Source organism: Sarcophilus harrisii, chromosome 6 (assembly GCF_902635505.1).
Source record: "Sarcophilus harrisii chromosome 6, mSarHar1.11, whole genome shotgun sequence".
Lineage (NCBI taxonomy): Eukaryota > Metazoa > Chordata > Mammalia > Dasyuromorphia > Dasyuridae > Sarcophilus > Sarcophilus harrisii.
In genome coordinates, this window is record NC_045431.1 from 70,146,767 (window position 1) to 70,166,654 (window position 19,888).

The following is a 19,888-nucleotide window of genomic DNA, read 5'->3' on the forward strand; positions in this document are numbered from 1 at the left end:
GCCAGCCCCAAGCATCCAAGCAGGGATCGTCTAATTGGATTGCTGCTGCCTCTTTAGCAGTAAAAATGTGCGGGTGTGTGGGGAGGGAAGATCTGATGTGCAGGCGCATTTTAGTGAATGTCCTTTGATACTAATACTAATAGTAATAGCCCCCAAGACAGCCTAAGGTGCAGAGAGGCAATGCCTGTTGACAGATACTACTACTGTGTACCACTGTCACTACCATTTTGCTGCTGCTGCTGCCCACCACTACCACCACTACTATATTATTACTCCCACTACTACTACTCTGTTACTATTACTACTACTACCACCATTAGTACTGCTGTTGTCACTACTATTGAATCACTACTACCTGTACCAGCACCACTACCACTATCACTACTATTACTGCTGTTGCTGCTACTACTGCTACACTCCTACCGCTACATTAACTGCAGAGATTCAGAAGGAACCAGGAAAACAAAATTAACAATGATTATAAACGTGTAACCGAAAAAGAACAATGAAACAAGTTCATTAGCTCTGTATTTGTAAAGACCCATCATGGGCTCAGAAAAGTTGAGACTAGCTAGCTAGCCTTTATATATTTTGACAAATAAGTACTTATTGAGGAGGGCTAGAAATGGTGTCATAATCAATTAATAATCAATAAGTATTAATAACCTATTGCATACCAAGCCCTCTGCTAGGTGTTGGAAATGGAATGCTCAAAACCAAACAAATGAACAAATGGGAAAAAAACACCTTATTTTTAGGGTGCTTGTATTCTAAAAAGAGAGACAAAAAAAACATGTATATGTTTTAAGTACATACAGGATATGTACCTGTGAAGAGGGAATATTTTCAGAACTTGGGAATAACTAGTGTGTTTTGAATAGTTCTCAGTGATTTTACACACTGGGACCAAGCAGTAATTAATTAGAGGTTTCCTACAATTTTTGGCACGCAGAAGTCACTGAGTTATTTATGACTCTCTCCATCCCCTAACTCTACCAAATATATTTCTTACAGATCTTGGGATTGATATTATGTCATTATTTTAAAAATATTTTCAGAAGCAACCAAGTGAAGCAAAGGATCATAGATTAAAGAACTCTATCCCTGAAGTCAGGAGGACTTGAGTTCAAATTTGACCTCAGAAACTTAACACTTACTAGCTGTGTGATCCTGGGCAAGTCATTTAACCCCAATTGCCTTGCTATAAAAAAAAAGATCATAGATTTAGCATCATAGGTACTTAGTCAGATTGCCTCATTTCACATAGGAAAAAATCTGAAATCAAGATCAAATCATCAAGCATTTATTTAGTGCCTATTACCGTGCCCAGGTCATACAAATAGTAAGTGACAAAACTCAGATTTGGACTCATTTCCTCTGATTTCAAATTCATTATTTTTTTCACTATGCCTCATTGCCTTAATATAGAGTATCACATAAATATAATATGACAACCTTTTCCTCTTTCTTCTGACCCTTCATCCATTATTATTAACATTAGATGAACTTCCACCATTATTAACATAAGATGAACTTAGATATATCTTTGATGCAAACATTTATTTTAATTCTACTTTGAAATAAAAATTGTCATCCTTTCTCCATTTTCTTTTCCTTATGGATAAAAGAAATGCACGGTGTCATATGATATAGCTGGATCCTTTAAGGTAGTCTTAAAATTTGGTCCTTCTAGTGTTTTAAGGTGGGGGAGATAAAGTCTCCAGGAAAAGTGATACTGGGACATCTTATGTTCTTGAGAATATTGTGAGAATCAATATTGTGGACCATCAGTGAGATGGTCTGCTATGAACTCATTGAAAACAAAGGTAAGAGTGAGCCAACTTAAGACAATTTGAGTATCTAATACAAAGTTCTGCTTTTATAATATTAAGCCTTAAACATGAAAGCAAATATCTAAGAGGATATGCATAAGAATTTCTAAATGTTCTGAAATTTAATTCCTGGTCATTTTCTATAATAATAGGATTTGGGAATTATAGAAGCAAAGATTTAGAATTCAAAAAGACTGGGACAAATGGAGAAGAGAGTATATATATGTGTATGCATATATATGTAGGAATAGCAAGACTAAACATGTAGGGCACTCATAGAATTAGGGCAGTGTCAAAAATTTCTTTTTCATAAAGTTAAATAAAGTAATACTAGGGATGGGTTTCAAGATCTTTTTTATTGTAAGATCAAATATACTTATAAAAAGGCGTAAGCAAATTAATCAATCAATAAGCATTTATTAAGCACTTATTATGGCACCAGACACTAAGTACTGGAGATACAAATATAGAGAATGAAATAAAGGACATGTGAAAAAACAGCCTATAGTATTTCAGTTACATTTTAAGGTTAAATGTTATTTATTTATTCATTCACTCATTTTTGTAGCTGCCTGGAAATTTTAACCACTACTAACACTTTTTATAATTTTATTAAAAAGTTACATGATAAATTTAAAAGGGATAGAAAATTATATATAGCAGATCTATAGTTTCATGTGGAATCATCTTTTTCTCCTCTGCTTTTACTATGTTATCAAGATAATTGTTTTATTTTTTTAAGTTCAGAATAAATAAAACAATTCAAGTTATTTCTCAGGGAAATATTTTCTGAGTTTCAAAAGGAAAAAAAAAAAGCCCACAAAAAGCCAATTTCCAGATGAAATTTTGAAGCACAACTCATTTGGACTACGCCAACACCAGACAAAAGACCAATAATGTGATCTAGAAGTCCATGATTTATGGGGTAGTCATTGCTGACTTTTGTTGTTATCAGGGGTTTTAAGGCATTTCCAAAAGACTTCAGATAACAATATATTTAGGAGGTAGGATTGAAAGAACAGGGATTCAATTCCCACCTCTATTATTTATTGCTTGAGTGAACCTGTATAAATTTCTCCAATTCTCAACCTCAATTTCTTCATCAATGACAATACTATTTTTAGGCTTTTAACAGTAATTTTAATTAATATCTTTTGTTTTTATATTATCTGGATTTTCTACTAAATCCTTCTCCTTGCCCCCCTCTCAGAGATCTTATTTTTTAAAAGTACTATTAAATTAAAGGTACTATTTTTTTTAAAGAGGAAGAATATAAAATCGAGTAAAAAAATATAAAAAAGTCTCATTTCTGCAAAGGAAAGCAAGGTGGTCTTATAATCCATATAAGGCTTCTAATGTCTTTGGCGCCAATCTTGCTTTCTATAATTTGGCAATATCCTTATTCTTATAGCTTTAAAGGCTGTAAATACTTTCCTGTGAATAAACCTTCCTGTGAGGTAGTAGTGCAAATATCAGTCCCCATTTTATATACAGAACTCTGAAGGGTTAGATGGAAACTCCAATGTTTCTTTTATATCTAAATGATGGGAATAATACTAGTATCAGTAGGGAAAATGCTCTGTAAATCTTAAAAGTGTTCCACAAAAATTTACTATATACAGAGCTTAGTTTAAAACATCACTAATATTTTTGGTACAATTATGTTTGGATTGCTGGATTTTGATTATTTTGTATGTTTTGTCTTGATGTGAATAAAACACACACACAGATACACACAAAGGAAATAGAACAATTATGTTATCATTCAAGTTCACTGCTCTCTGATCAACTGAGGGAGGATAATAAGCATTTTGACTTAGATTGTGAAATTTTCAGCCTTGATTGCTGTAGCTAAATTTGCCCAGAGGAAGCCCAGCCTGGAGCCACAGAGCACTGATTTCTTGCTCTGTGTACCTTATTTGAGATCAAAAGGCATCTAATGAACAGTTAAATGTTGCAAGAAAATTTTAAGTGAAAGGCAACTGTTTCTAAATTCCCCAGAGAGACGGGACCCGGGCGAACATTGGCAGCCAGAGCTATTATTAAGGTCACAAGACATCATCTGTTACTGTGAGCATCTTAATAGGAAAGCCTCATATGGCAGGAGGTGGGGCCAGGCTCGATGCCTCCCATCCACTTGGAAGATGGGATGACAGAATGTTTTCCAGGGCTTGTGGACTGGGCTTTGTGTTTCTTCAAGTCATGGGGTGTATTTAAATGAGCAGAAGAGAGGCAAGAAGCTTTGAAGAAAGTTCTTGGATCTGTCCTTGGCTCTTAACCCTCACTTAATTTAGGATGTTGCCTGCCCAGATCCCTTTGTAGTAATAGCATGTTCTCTGCGTCTAATTTCTACAAGGGAATTTAGAAATAATTATCTTGAAGTTAAATATTTTCTTGCAACATTTAACCATTCATTGGATGGCTTTCATTCTCAAATAAGATTCAGAGACTATGTCCTAGGTAATAGGATTTAATGGAGAAAGAGATATAAACAAAAACATTTTTTTAGGATTCACTGTGCAAGGAAGATGGGAGATACACATACAGAGAGAGGGGAGAGAAAGAGGAGTGAGAGGAGGGGAATAAGGGGGGAGAGAAAAGAGAGAGTGGGGGAGAAGGGAAGAGAGGAGAAGGAAGAGAAGGATGAATTGTGCATTTTTCTTTTATAAAAAGACTAGTATCCCAAATTCCCAGCCTTTTCTGTGAATAGAAATGGCTGTTAATAATAATCCTTCTTTACATATATTAAAAACACATATACACTTGATATGGCCTTTCAAGATAAAAGTGACATTTTCAATAAGTGAGAAAGTAGTTCCACTTCAAAAGAAACTTTCTTTGAAGAAAGCATTTTGAAAATTGATGTTTTGAAACATTTCCATTCATGGATGATCTTATTGTGGGAATGATTTGTGTGTACCCTACAAAATATCTCATATCTTCATATTTAGAATATTTGGAAACCGAAATCTTCTAACCTGTTTAAAAATCTTCCAAATAGTTTCAATGTAATTTGAAGGCATTTATATTTATATTTTTAACAAGAACTACTGGTTGTTACCAGGGAAGAAATTTATTAGTATACCTTCAAAAATTTTTTTTTACATATTTAGTGGATGAGATTGTAATTTACTGACAATCAATGATGTGTACTTCCCTTTGGCATATTTTTGTGAGCTTTTTCATCTATAAGAGCCAAGTATTTAAATAAACTGAACTTAGAACTAGATCTTAAAATTGCTGTATCACAAAGTGTGAAATCAAAATTGTTCAAAAATAATGAAGCATATTCAATCACATTGCTCTTACAAAAATATCTCTGTGCGTCTTCATTCCTACCTCTCCCCCTCCCCTGGAAATTTGGACTCAGTGCAAAGAACTACCCAGGGCTATGATTTTATCTTGAAAGTCTTCAATTCATTCTCAGACCAAGTAACCCCTACTTTGGCTTTCATTCCAACCAGCCAATCAGATTGTACTCCCAGTCCTTCCCTGGACTCTATTCTAGTAGATGAGCCTGAATCCAAGCCTTCACCTCATACTGTAGTCATCTCCACATACAGAAAACATTATGGCTTACTTTTTTGGGAGGTTGGAAATAATTAAAAGGGATTTGTCCAAAATCACACAGTTAGTGTGTCTGAGACCAGACTTGAACTCAGGTCCTCTTAACTCCAGCCACCTGTGCTGTCTTATTCTGAGCTTTGCAGGGGAGGCTCTTGCAGCTGTCACTCCCAGAGACTTCCAAGGTCTTTACCCTGGGGCTCTCTGACCTCCCTGGAGCTTTGTGGCCTCCTTGAGTCCTTCTCAGGAGATCCTTCCTCTCTCACTGTCTCTGCTGGCAATCCTCTTCATGTGTCTCTGATTATGCCGGAATGGATCTTGAGACCCAGTTCTCCCACTTGCTTTTGTGGTAGGCTCCTTTTCTTAGTGTATGTATATTAACTAATTTTTCATCATTTAATTCTAGAGTGGAAGAAATCATTTACTGTAATTTCTCATTGGAGTTCTTGAGTTAGAATTTGGGTTAGCATGAATTTCAGGTCTTTTCTGGAGCAGGTATGTGAGACCTGAATAGTCTGCCTCCTGTTCAGGCAGACATCTTCTATATATTACCTTTGATTGCTGGCATAATAGTAAATGAATATAATTTAGAAAATCACAAATACAAGTATTTGGGAAGTATATGCTCAAAGATCTTTCATGATATAGGTATATAATCAAAAGAGCCTGAAGGCTATTGATTAAATGTATTAGTAAGTCACAGATAAATAGAAAGTCACAACATACTGTGTGCCATCTGAGGACCCAGAAGAAAGGTGTTTCTTGTTTGGGGGTAGGGTGAGGAGGTTATATATGCTTTCCAAGAAGAGGTTACATTGGCATTGGGCTTTAAAGAGCCCAACCTCCTCTTTTTACAGATGAGGCAAGTGAGACTCAGAGAAATGAGGGTTCTACAAAGAAAATTACACAATTTTGAGAGTGGGAACTAAGAAGTAAATTAGCCTAATCTATATCTAAAAACCCCTTAGCTTTGTGTTCTTGAGTCACTTCAGTAATGGCTGACTCTTTGTAAACCCATTTGGGGGTTTTCTTGGCAAAGATACTGTTGTGGTTTGCCATTTCTTTCTCCAATTGATTTTACATATGAAGAAACTGAGGCAAAGAGAGTTAAGTAAATTGCCCAGGGTCATACAGCCTATAAGTGAGTGAAGCGGGATTTGAACTCGGGGAAAGCCTGACTCCAGGGCCAATGCTCCATCATCCAGTTGCCCCTCTCCTTAGCTTTGGGAGTTGATTAAAATCACACCAAAGTAACTAGACAAGATTTGAACCTCATATCTTCTGACTTCTTGTTTTTCTATTTATAATGATGCAGTTGTTGCATATATTCTTTTGTTTCTGCCTATTTCTTCAGTTCATATGAAGTCTTCTAATGTTTCTCTGAATTCCTCACATTTATCATTCATACAATATTAATACACTATATTCATATGCCACAGCTTGTTCAGTTATTCTCCCACTGCTTTCTTGCCTCCTACCTGTACCTCTATTCCCATCCCCACCCTTATTCCTATCTCTATTTTCCAGCTGTTGGCTACTATAAAATGTGCTGCTATGAAGATATGCTTTATTTAGGAACATTTTTAAGGAAAGAGATTTTACTATTTTCTTCAGTATGCTCCCAAGGGTTTGTTAACAACCCTTATTCTAAAGCAGGGCTGCTTTTAATGTCTTATCTCAATTCTTCCCCCATCTGCAAATGAAACTCACTTCTCTTGTTTGTTTCTCCAAAGAGAAAGAAAAAAACAGGTCCCCATCTTGCAATCATCAGCTTTTTGGGGTCACTTCTTATTCTTTCAGAGTCTTTCCAGGGAGTTCTTAACTGATCCCTAAGAGAAAGGAAAGAATAGAGAATATGATCCCTATTTTGTAAGGAAGATTTACTACAACACTTTGAGGAAGGGGGGTTTCTGTGGTGTCATGTATCAGTAAATGGAAGAGACAGAAAAGGTGCTCACTCTGCCTATGCCTCTCTGCCATTGACTTGTACTACTCTTCTGTGTGATTCTTTTTTTAAAATTTCATTTTCTAAAATTTTATTTGTTTTTTAACTTTTTGGATTAAAGCAAACATTTCCATAATATAAAATAATAAAAAAGATGATTGAATCTGTAAATCTATATGTACAATTTGCTATTCCTTTTAAATATAAAAGTTATCATGTAAATTTCTTTTTTCTTTTTTCTTCTCCCCATTGCTCTATCCTAAGGATGGCTACCATTAGACACAAATATGTATCTATGTGTTTATATATATACTTATATGATATCCATATATTGTATATATACTTATATGATATCCATATATGTATATATATTTATACATATACACACATAAATACATGTTTACCATAGATATATATGTAAATTCATTCTATACATATTTCTTTTTATCAGCTCTTTCTCTGGATACAGTTAGAGTCTTCCTTAATATGTTCCCCATAGTTAATTTGGGTATTTCACTCTATCATTGCAAAATACCTCAGGTCCCTGAATAGAAGAGTTGAATTTCCTGGTAGTTACTGACATTTGTATTGTGACATAACGGAAGGGCCATGGACTTTAGAGTTCAGGAACAGGAAAGGCCTCAAGTTTATATCATATGAGGATTTCTTTGATGGGACAGGAGATATTTTGCTTGAAGAAGAGAAGACTTGGGAATGGGAATACATGATAAGTATCTTCAGGTATTGAAAGGATGGTCATTGAAAGGAAGGAAACAGAAACAACAAATAAAAGTTGTAAAGAGGGAATTTTAGGATTAAAATTTGGAAAAATTTCCCAAGTAGAATGTCCAAAAGGAATACTTCATCTCTAGAGATGAATGTGGGATCCCACATTGGAATTCAAGCAGAGGTTGGATAATGTCTGTCAGGTTTACTGTGGTGGGAATTATTTTCATGTATGTATTGGATCGGATGGCCATGAAGATCAAATCAGACTCTCAAATTCCATGATTTTTTGTGATTTTTGAATCTCAGCTCTGCTGCTTAGCACCACTGTACATCAAAGTCATTTAACTTACCTGGGCCAGAGTTTCTTCATCAACATGTTGAGATTATTAATTGGAATTGATAGTGTCTAAGACTTATCTCCATCCTCTTTAAAGGCAGTAGGAAGTTATACATGATGACTTATTCCCCCTCAGAAGCATCATAAAGTATTTTCGAGGTGTTCATGATCTGAAAAATAGGTGGGTCAGTTATGTAGCACATTTTGGGGGAAGCAGATAGAAAACCTCCATGCTGTATTCATATCTATGAACCAGGTGAAGGACTCCAGGATCTTGCGTGGATCACCTGTGGAAAGGCAGAGAACAAGGAATCACAAAGAATGAAGAAGGAGTGGATGGATCCTAATCAGAACTGTGGAGCCAAGTAGCCAGAAGTTCAAGATCTCATCGAAAGATTGAAGTAGTTCCATCTTTATGATGTGTGGGATGCTTTTTATTCTCATGAATAATGTCAACCAATCTTATTACTGTTCTTGGATTGGAAAGTGGAAGCAGGGAGGTAGAGAAATGCCAGTAAATCACAGCCACATAAAATGTCTTTAATAACAAACCAAACTGAAAAAAGGCTACTGTTCAGAAAGACAACATTAAAGTTTGTTTTGGAAATTGAATTTTTGATGGGAAATTGTTAGCTAATGCACCAATTTAGTAGGAGCTAGGTGATACAGTGAATAAAATTCTAGATTGAGAATCAAGAAGACCTAAGCATAAAAATAGTTATATATGAACAAAAAATCTTTATAAAGGATAAATTGTAGACAATTAATCAACTGAGAAAATACACTGTTGCTAAGGGGGATTTGGAAAGGTTTTCAATAGGTGGGATTTTATGTAGTATTTGAAAGAAGCCAGGGAAGGCAGGAGATGGAGGGAGGAAAAGACTTTTCAGGATAGGGGGCTGCTAGATAAAATGCCCCAAATTGGAGATGGAATGCAGCAGCAAGGAAGCGAGTGTCGTTGGCACAAAGACTGAAAGGCCATGGGTAAAGTGTAAGATTGGAAAAAGGTGTTGGAGGGCATTGGGGGGAAGAGAGGGAAGATTATGAAAGTTTGAATTCTAGATAGAAAATTTTATATTTAATCCTGGAGATGGTCAAATAATTTTATATTTATTAGTTAAAGATTTTATATATATATATATGTATAAAGTTTGCAGAACAATGTGACACAGGCCTTGAGGGAAATACAAATTTTAGATCAATACACAGTCCTTACCATCATGAAGCTTACAAAATAAATGTGTTTACATATAATTCAAATGGTTTTATGATCTCTTTCCTCAAATACAGATACCCTACAAAAGAGAAGGGCTACTTGGGTTAAATTTTAACCCTACAAAAGAGAAGGGCTACTTGGGTTAAATTTTAAAGAATTGGTAGAAATTCACAACCTCTTCCTACTTGTTCATTAATAATTTACACAAATATTTATGCATCTATATATGTATATACATATATTATGCACATATATATACTGACACATATATTCTATGTATCTAAGTGTATGTATGTTTCCATCTATCTCCCTAGCTGTCTATTTATCATCTATCTTATCTATCATATCTGTCTATTATCTGCATTTCATGAATAGCTTAACTATTCACACAATAAAACCAAATGAATGAAGAATATGTTCAAAATATGACATGAAATGGAATGGATAGTCTCATAGAGGTTGAAAATGACACAGAATATGCATAATTTACATCACACATGTGTACATATATAAATATGCATGTAATATATAAAATGAAATATGTACCTGTACATATAAGCATATGCGATATATCTGTGTGAGTGGTGAGAGGATTCATGAAATAGTGATAATTAATAAAATATTACATGGTAAAATCATTAGAGAATTGCAAAACAAATTTTCCTGTGAGGTTGGAGCCATCAGGATAAGGGAAGGTTACAAGGAAAAGGATGTTTGATTTGGGCTTTAAGAACTGGGAGGAATTTAATATTAAGTAAAGACTATCAGAACTTGAGTTGTGGGGAGGGGCTTTCATGCATGGGGAATAGTGTTAAGAAAGACGTGGAGGAAAGAACAGTGTTTGAGGAGTAGAAGTGATCTAGTTTATCTAAATCATAGAATAGTGCCAGGGAGTAATATGTGAACAGACTAGAAAGGCAAAGTATTTGCCACACTCTGGATTTTGAATGCCAGGCAAGGAAGTTTGAACTTTATTCCATAAACAATAGAAATCTTCTGAAGACTTTATAGCAGATGTGACATCAGTCAGTCAACATGCATTAAATAAATTCCTGTTCCTAGAGGACACACATTCCACACTACAGGAAGGTGGTGAAGTGGCTAGATCCTCCTGCTGCATACTTCATAGCTTGTATAACTCTGGGCAATTCATTAAATCTCTCTTGGTCTCTAAAATTCCTCATCTGTAAAAATAAGGATAATAATAACATCTACTTCCCAGGACTGTTGTGAAGATGCCCAAATAATATCTACAAAGCCTTTGACAAATATTAAAGTGGTAAATAAAACCTAGTTATTATTTGAATGGGAGTGATAGCTTGTAAAAAACCTAGGTTTATACAAGATATATTCAGAGTAGATCAAGTAATCTGAAAGGGTAAGACATTAGCTGCTGGGGAGGAGGGATTAGACTAGAAAGGTCTTCTGTAAAAGGTAAGATTTGAGCTAAATCATGGAGAAAGCCTGGTGAAGTAAAAGACTGAAGTGACGGGGCAGAACATTGCAGATATGGAAGACAAGCCAGGATGGAGTCACAGAGGCACTCAGAAGAGTGTGTGCATGAGAAAAATGATTCTGACAATGACAGAAAGATGGCTTGGACCTGGGGAAAGAGTCAAAGGGAGAAGATCTTTCAAAATGTGTGTGGGGCTATTGCAATAGTCTAGGTGGGTGATGGTATATTATGTGGCAATGGAAACAGAGGAAGGAATGATACAAGTGCTCCTGATGAGATCTGAAGGCTAAAGGAGACAACCAAGCACCCATCGTGATGTGGATATGGGAGACTGGATGAATAGAGATAAAAAAAGGAAAGTCAGAAGAGCAAGACGTTTATTGGGAGAAATGATCTCAGTTGTAGATGTGCTGATGTGGATGGGCACTTGAGATGCCCAGGGAACTACCAGGCAAAGATGACCTTCTGATAGGTGATTGGAGATTTGGGTCTGGAGCTCAGCAGAGAGGTCATTACTTTGGGAACTGTGCTGCTCTGCTTCTCATGTTTTTCTCTTGCAAGGTGATAAGTTACTTAAAGCATCTGTCAATGCCTTGGGGCTCTAACCCTTGAAAGGCTAGAAATTCATATTCATTGGGGAAGTGAAGTGGTAAGGCAAATTGGCCAGATTAAAACTGCAGTCTGCTCTCACCTGAATTTTGTGGTAATGTGTTGTTTTTTCCCCTTGAATCATTCAGATAACTATCTCAAGCCTTCACCTTGGCTGAGTATTCTTAGGAAAAAAATCCTTTTTCTCTTACTCAATAAATATAGTAAATCAAGAAAAAGTCAGAAGGTTATAATAAAATTATAGACGCTGTTCAATTTATATTCATTATTTATTCACTGAAGATTGACTATATACCTACTATGTGGCCAGTATTGTGCTGGGCAATAGGCTGGAGAAGAATCAATATTTACATAACACATGGTCCTTTCTCTCATGGTTAAAGGAGTAAAGTGTAACAGAGTGTAAAAGGAGAATAAGGCACAAACACACGTATTTATAATACACAGAGTACTGAATAGTCACTACCCCATTTCCCTGACTCTTATTAAACACATTTATTCATTGTTTGTCCTCACTTGCCCTCAGTCTTTCCAAACATCTGACTCCCACCTTCAAAGCTATGCTAGCACTCCAAATACCTGAAATTTTTGCAGAATGGTTTAGTGGATATCATGAGGGACTTGGAGTCAGGAAGACTTTTTTTTTTTTCAGATCCTGTGAATGATACCAGTCATGTTGCTCTGGGCAAATCTCTCTAAGCTTGTTTACCCACCTGTTAGATGAAGGTGTGTTGAACCAGAATGCCTCTAAAATTCCTTCCAACCCTAAGTCTATGCTCGAATGTCCCTCAGGCTTTCTTCTAGTTCCAAATATTGAATCCTATGATTCTAAGAACATAATAGAAGGCAAACCCTTAGTGTATCATTCATGTTAGAAGTTGTATAATAATGTAATTCAAAAGACTAACAACAAAACAATGGAAAATTAATGTGACAATTATAATGAACAATCTTAACCTCAAAGAAGGGATATTAGGGGTTCTTTTTAGGGGTGGTATTTGAGTCTGGAACATGGCATATAATAACATACTTTTTAATTCATAGGTTTTTGCCTAATTTTTTTTGCTCTTTTTTATTCATTTTTATGGAAAATGATCTCTGGGAGGGAAAGGAGGAAAAGATATGTTGAAAAATATAAATGGCAAAACAAAAAAAAACAATAAAATTTAATTTTAAAAAATTGTATAACTTGGAATCATCTGTTAGAATTTTTCTACCATTGACTTAGTGTCACACCAGAGTTCAGTAATAAAAATATTTATTATTTCCAGAAAATGTTTTTTCTGTAACATATCTATCCTACAAAAATAATCACACTTTCTAATGATCATACCTTTAAATAGGGCAGATGCTATATAATATTTATGGGAGTAACCTCCAAGAAAATTTTGGAGAACTCCAAGGGAACACTGGGTTTAGTGCCAGCCTTTTTTTTCTTTTCCATTTGTCTTCTAGCTCCCACTCCTGATATTACGAGTTACTTTAAAGATTCACTGAATGTTAAACGACGAGTGGTAAGTGAAACATTTTGTTATTCATTTTATATGAGACAGGACTTAGGAGTACAATAATAATTCTTTATTATTCTTAAGTAATAAGATTAAGTAAATAATTTAATTGATTCAAGTGCTCAAAAAGATTGTTGGAGGTATTTATTACTTTATAGGGCTCAATATTGCATAGGTATTGAATCTATGATTTCATTGATATGAGGAATTCCCATACCAATTCTAACAATGTAGACTTCTTTGCAATTTTTAGTCCTAGAGAGTTGCCTAAAGCATTGAGGTTAGGTGACCTGTTCAAAATCACACAGCCATCATTTGACAGAAATTGAACTTTGGTTCTTGGCTTTGAAGTTGGCTCCAAGCCATTAACCCCGTATTTTATTTTTCTCATCATTTGATATTACATTTGATATGATTTTCTTTATTTGATATGACAAAAACCAAATTTTAAGAAACCAACTCAAACACAAAATGTTTGATCTGTACATCTGTTTTATATACCTATATACTTAAGTCCCATCAAAATTTCTTAGGTGGAAAGGTGTCAGGAATGGAAAAAGTTTAAGAAGACCTGGTCTAGATGATCTTTAAACCCCACTCTAGTTCTCAGTCACAGGATGAGTTTGGACCTGCTCTACTGGGGTAAAGAAATGAAAAGATCGTTCTGGCCAACTCATGGCTTAATTCAAACTCTACCTTTAAAGGGTGATAAAACATATGTTAATAGCAGTTCTAATTGGTCAATTTTACTTCCAAATGTGATTTAAATAATTTTAATATTAACAAAACATATGCTAAATAAGATGATAAATAGGGTCAACATGTATTCATCAAAACTAATTTAATTTTTTTCCTTGAAGGGAAAACAAATTCAGTGAGTAAAGAATTATAGCATGATTTATTTTATGTTAAATTTGATTTTTCTCAATTAACAAACAATTCTTTCCCTCCTACCTTTCTTCCTTACTGAAAGAAAAATACACAAAACATTTGTAATAAATATGCATAACAAAGCAGTACTAATTCTCACATTGCTATCCAAAAATATGTCTCATTCATTGTAGTATAATTTAACACTAATGAGAGATTTCACATAACATTAATATATATATATATATATATATATATATATATATACTGGATAAATATAAGGTACATAGAACAGTCTCAGTCTAAATTGAATTTTCACCTAGTTAAAACCAATCCTAAGCCAACTAATTATTACTGATTTATTATGAGCTCCAAAGGAATTATTGAATGGGTCTATATATTAATAACAACTTAGAATTTGAATGAAGAGTTTGCTAATCAAATTCTGATCTTATTCAAAATTAGGAGGCAAGATTGCAAACATTTGGGGGCCAGGATCAAAAGAGGGAGTAAGAACTTGAAAAATTTGGCATTTTAAATATTCAAATGGATCTGGGATTTCATTGTCAATGTTCCTGCCAATGTCTGCCTATTCTGTATGATTCTTTTGTGAATATTTCATTATGGAACGTGTTCCAAATCTTTTAGGAACCTTCTTTACTTTCTCTTGATATTGTTTAACACTGAAGTTACTCTTCAGATTTCATCTCTTTGCCACCCACCTTGTCCCATAAATGTGGAATCTACCCCTGGATTCCAGCTGTTCTTTATGTATCATCTTTCTTAGAATGTAAGAGTAGGAATTATCTTTTATTTTTGTATTCCTAGTATATATTAAGTGCATCATAGATGTTCTCTTTCTCTGTCTCTGTGTCTGTCTTCTCTTTCTCTCCTTCTCCTTCTCCCCATCTCCTGTCTCTATCTCTCTGTCACAAGAATACCAGTGGAGCACATAGGTTGGCCATCTCCTGCTCCCTGCACCAGACCAATTTAACTTCTTTTTTCTATATACACATTTCTTTAATGATATCTTTTATTCTCATCTTTTTCATAGCACCTTTTTTGTTATATATCGTAACCTGTGGCATTTCTACCATGTGTCTTTCCATTACCCTTTTATTAATACCTTGGCAAGTGGTGTTCAGGATAGATTGAAGATCATTCTCAAAGAAATAGAAGATAAAACACTGTAAAGGTGAGAAAATAGTATAAAACTCAGCCCATGGAGGAAGCTCTAAATGTAATAACTGATGACAAATCAAAACTACAAAATGGAATAATAGCAATGCTTTCTATTTGTGCAATGGAATCTTTCATCTGGGAATCTCTACTAGGATTTACTATCTCTGCATCTAAGCCATTCCTATGGGTTAGAGTTGGAATGGAAGGAAATGAGGGAGAGGCTCTTCCTGACCATAGCAACTTTGGGGTTTAAGATATTCCAGACCCCATCCTAGGATGTAACTTCAAATATCAAATCTAGTACTGGGGCTTCTTTATATCCTTTTTTCCTCCTTTGCTATCTTTCAGTCTCATTTCTCAAGAAGAAATGGCAAAGAGTATAATTATATAGTACTTTGCTACTTGGAAGGAGCTCAAAAAGACTTCAGGCTCAATATCTTATTTTGCCTCTCAGTGCCCTTCTGAGATAGGTAGGAAAAGAAGATTATTCTTCCAAATATATGTGCGTAAAATGGAAGTCCTCAGAGGTTAAGTGATTTACTCAACATCCAAGAACGTTTTCACTTCAGACTCAGTTAAGCATTTCTAACAAAAACATTTATATTATTGCTCAGTAAAAGAATTCTTTAGAGACTACAAGAATTTGAACGTAAAGATTCCTTTGGAGGTCTTCTAGTCCAGTCGCCTCATTTTGGCAGAGGCAGATAAAGCACTCTTCCATGTCTACACAGTCTGGCTGCCCTAACTAGACTGAAGTATTCTTGAGGACATGAACTATATGTCTTCTATTTGCAATGATATTTCTTTTAAAAAAATTTTTTTTCAAACAAAGAAAATCTGCCTTCTCTTCTTTTTTCTTCCCCCAAGAAAGAAAACAAAACCCCTATTTTAGATATGAATAATAAAGTAAAATCAATTCCTTCACTGGCTATATCCCCAAATCATCTTAACTTGCACCCTGATTAATCAGGAGGTACGTAATTCTGCAGTGATATTTCAATTAGTCAAAACAGAGAATGACCAATTCAGGGCAATTGAATTTTCTGGTTAATTGAAACACTTTTTTTCAACGTTGAATATTGAACATCTCTTTGTTTTCATTCCCATTTTTCTCCTATTCTGTGGGGATCTTCCTATTGGAGACATGAAATGAACAGAAATCATCTCTGTCCTTGGGTTTAACATGGTGGCAGGGCTATAGTCCTTTTGGCCTGTTCAGTCACTGTCTTTTGTCACCAGTTTTGCTGATCTTTGCTTAGTCTTTCAATTCTTAATTCTATGTCTACCTTCAGATCCTATGGCTTGTCTGGAGCCATCACCAAATCAGAATCTCAGCAGTGGAAGAGGCTTTATTTGTTGCTGAATAAGAATCACATGCACAAAATATCCCCTTTATGTATGTATTAGAATCCTCAGTAGAATGTAAGCTCTTCAGGAATAGTTATTGTGTCATTTTTGTCTTCACATCCTCAGAGTCTAGCATAGTACCTGACATAGGAGAGACATTTAATGTTTGCTGAATCACAGTAAATTGGATCCCCAATATCTGGTAATCTAGTCTTTTGCTTAAACACTTATTGAGAATGGGAACCTACTGTCTTCCAAGATAGCCCATTACATTTTTGAACAGATTGGTCAAGTAGATGGCGCAGTGCATAGAGTGCTGAGATTGAAGTCAAGAAGACTCATCTCAAGTTCAAAACTGGCCTTAGATACTTCCTAGCTGTGTGACTCTGGGCAAGTCACTGAACCTTGTTTTTACTCGATTTTCTTATCTTTAAAATGAACTGCAGAAAGAAATTACAAACCACGTCAGTATTTTTGCCAAACCTTAAATGAGGTCGTAGAGTTGGTTGCAACTGAAATGACTGATACCCAACAAAAAATTGTTTAAAAATCTTTCATGACATAAAGAAAACATCTCCTTGTAACTTGCACTGATTCCTCTTATTTATAATCCGTCTTGCACAACTTCCCTTCAGATTTCTAAGGCAAGTATAAAATTATATCATACCTTATTATATCTTCTCTTCTTCCAACCAAACATGCTCATTTCTTTAAAAAGTGACCCTTCTTAGCAATGAGCTCATGTTATCCTTCACCATTCTGATCATTTATCTCTCCTTGCAAACCTAGTTTGTCAGTATCATCCCTAAATGTGATACCCTGAACAGAACACACTATTTCAGCTATGTCTAATCAGAATATTCTAGTCAGTACAGTGTATTATGGCATTAACTTCTGGGGATGCTTTTAATGGTTCCCTCAGGTTGAATTCACAGTCTCCTAAAACTAACAAATTCTTTTCACCTGAACTATTGCATAGCCACATCTCCCCCATTTTTAAATTTGTGAATTGATTTTCTGAATCCAAATATCATGTTTTACATTTATGTTTATTAAATTCCATGAAACTAAATTTCACCCACCATTCTAACCTGCTGAGATCTTATTGGATCTTACATGTTTGGTGTCCCCTGAGCTTTGTGATAACCACAAATTTGACAATCTCACCATTTATGCCTTTATCTAAGTAAATGATAAAATTGTTCAGATATAATATAACAGGGCCAAGAACAGAGACATTCTTAAGAGCCCTATCTCCATGTTGATATTGGACCACTAATAATTAGGTCTGGTAATTCAACCAATTCTAACTTTTCCTAAATACACTCTCATATACTCCACATCTCTCCATTTTGTACTTTGGTGAAATCTAGATTGACTATATCTATTATTTTCTCCTCACCTACCAATCAAATAATGTTAGTTTGACATTTGTTAGGTCTTTGTGATTGTTACCTCTTTTGCTAAATGTTTGCAACATTTCTTTAGGAGTTTTTGAATGTAGAATTTTGTCAGAAATTGAAATGAAGTCCAGGTCACTGGTGTAGAGTTTGGAAAAAAACTTTAAGTTATTTCACTTTTTTCAAAATCAGGACAACATTTTCATTGCTGCAATCTTGGACTATCTCTACTGTTCTCCATAGTCTTTCAAATATCACTCAAATAGCTGAACAATTTCATTACTCTATTTTTTTTTCTGTACCTTAGGATGCAATTTTTCTGGATCTAGTTTACTTGAATGACTTTCTTGATAATCTCCCAATTTACCTTGATTTTCAACTGTCTGTTCATTTTTTGTATTATCCTTCCTAATCCATAGGTCATTCTCCTTAACAGAGAAAAGAGACAAAAAACATAAAGGTTAACACAATAGCAGGATTTCTAGAGTTAAGAGTGCTAGAAAGACAACCCTTCCTGGCTACTTTTAGACCTCCAAAAAGAGAGGTTGTAGCCAGTTTCTGGAAACTCAGTCAGTGGGAGTGGAAGTTGTGAAATATTTCTAAAAGGATCAGACCATTTTCCTCCATTAACTAATCTAGTCTAGGGAAGATGACTGGATTTGGAGAACTATGTGCTACAGGATCACATTGCTCCTTTTTTATAGTAAAAGTAAAAGGCATAGAATGTTGGACTAAATGTCACAAAATCAACAAGTATTTATTAGACACTTACTATTTACCAGGGCTTATAGAAAGCTTTGGGGAAAGGCAAAACAGTCTCTGCATTTTAGGATATAACATTGTGAAGATAGAGACAAATATAAATAGGTATATATAAGATATATACATAACAGATGGAAGGCAATTTCAGAGGGGTTGTTGGGAAGAATTAGAAAGGACTCCTGCAGAAGGTGGGATTAGAAATGACTTTTTTCTTTTAAATTAAATTTTATTTTTTAAATCCCATATTGGAAAAAAAGAAAAAGATTTTCTTGTTGATGATGGTACCCTTGACAGAAATAGAAAAGTTTGAAAGACAGTTCGATTTTGGGGAAGAATAATGAATTCTGTTTTGGATATGTTAAGTTTGAGAAGCCTATGGGACATTCAGTTCAAATGTCTGGTAGGTAATTGATAATATAGGCCAAAAACTCAGGAGAGACACTTGAGCTGGATCAGGGAGATTAGAGAGTCATTCTAATAAAGATAATTTTACACACAGGAATTAGTGAGATGACCAAGTAAGAATATTTAGAGAGAGAAAAAAAGAGGGTTCAAGACAGAGCCTAAGGATAACCTCCATCAGTAACATTCTTTTTGGTATAAGAAATTGATGGATGAGGAACTGTTAGATTTACTATATGAGTTGGAATCCTTAAAAATGTATCCCTTTTTTCCCCCTAGATGCACCAAGTTGTGACTTCTGATATTTGCCTTCCTGCACATGGGAAAAATATCGGTAAGCTCAGAACTCAGGCTTATTTATCTATTTCCTCATCACTTTGCTTTAATTTTAAGAATCATCCTACATGTTATTTTATGCTTTCAGGGATGAGAATTCAGAAATTGGTTATCCATATGAGGGGGTAATTCAGGCCTTTTGCTTTACTTCTTTTTTTCCCCTGTTTTCCACAAAATCTATTATTCCCCTCTACCCAAAGCTTTACTTAGGGTAAGAAAGTCAGGTTTTATCCTGGTGGCTGAATTTTGGGAATGCCAAAAACATTTGTACCTCTTCAACAAAATAGAAAAACAACTAGTTTAGCAGGAATAATTAATGCAAATAGAATTCTATTCAGTGGCATAGCATTGTCATCCTGTTCTACTGGGACAACAGTTCAATCTGGTTGTTAC

The 19,888-nt window shown here is 34.8% G+C and overlaps 1 protein-coding gene across 6 annotated transcripts in view; it reads left to right on the forward strand.

Moving 5' to 3' along the window:
* The window catches only part of C6H4orf51 (chromosome 6 C4orf51 homolog), a 74,899-nt gene that overhangs the window by 14,740 nt on the left and 40,271 nt on the right, over positions 1-19,888 (forward strand). For all 6 annotated transcript variants that reach the window (XM_031942035.1, XM_031942032.1, XM_023505960.2 and 3 more), the window contains exons 4-5: positions 13,144-13,202; positions 19,439-19,493. In XM_031942035.1, the coding sequence (XP_031797895.1) occupies positions 13,144-13,202; positions 19,439-19,493 (114 nt within the window). The remainder of the gene's footprint in view (positions 1-13,143; positions 13,203-19,438; positions 19,494-19,888) is intronic.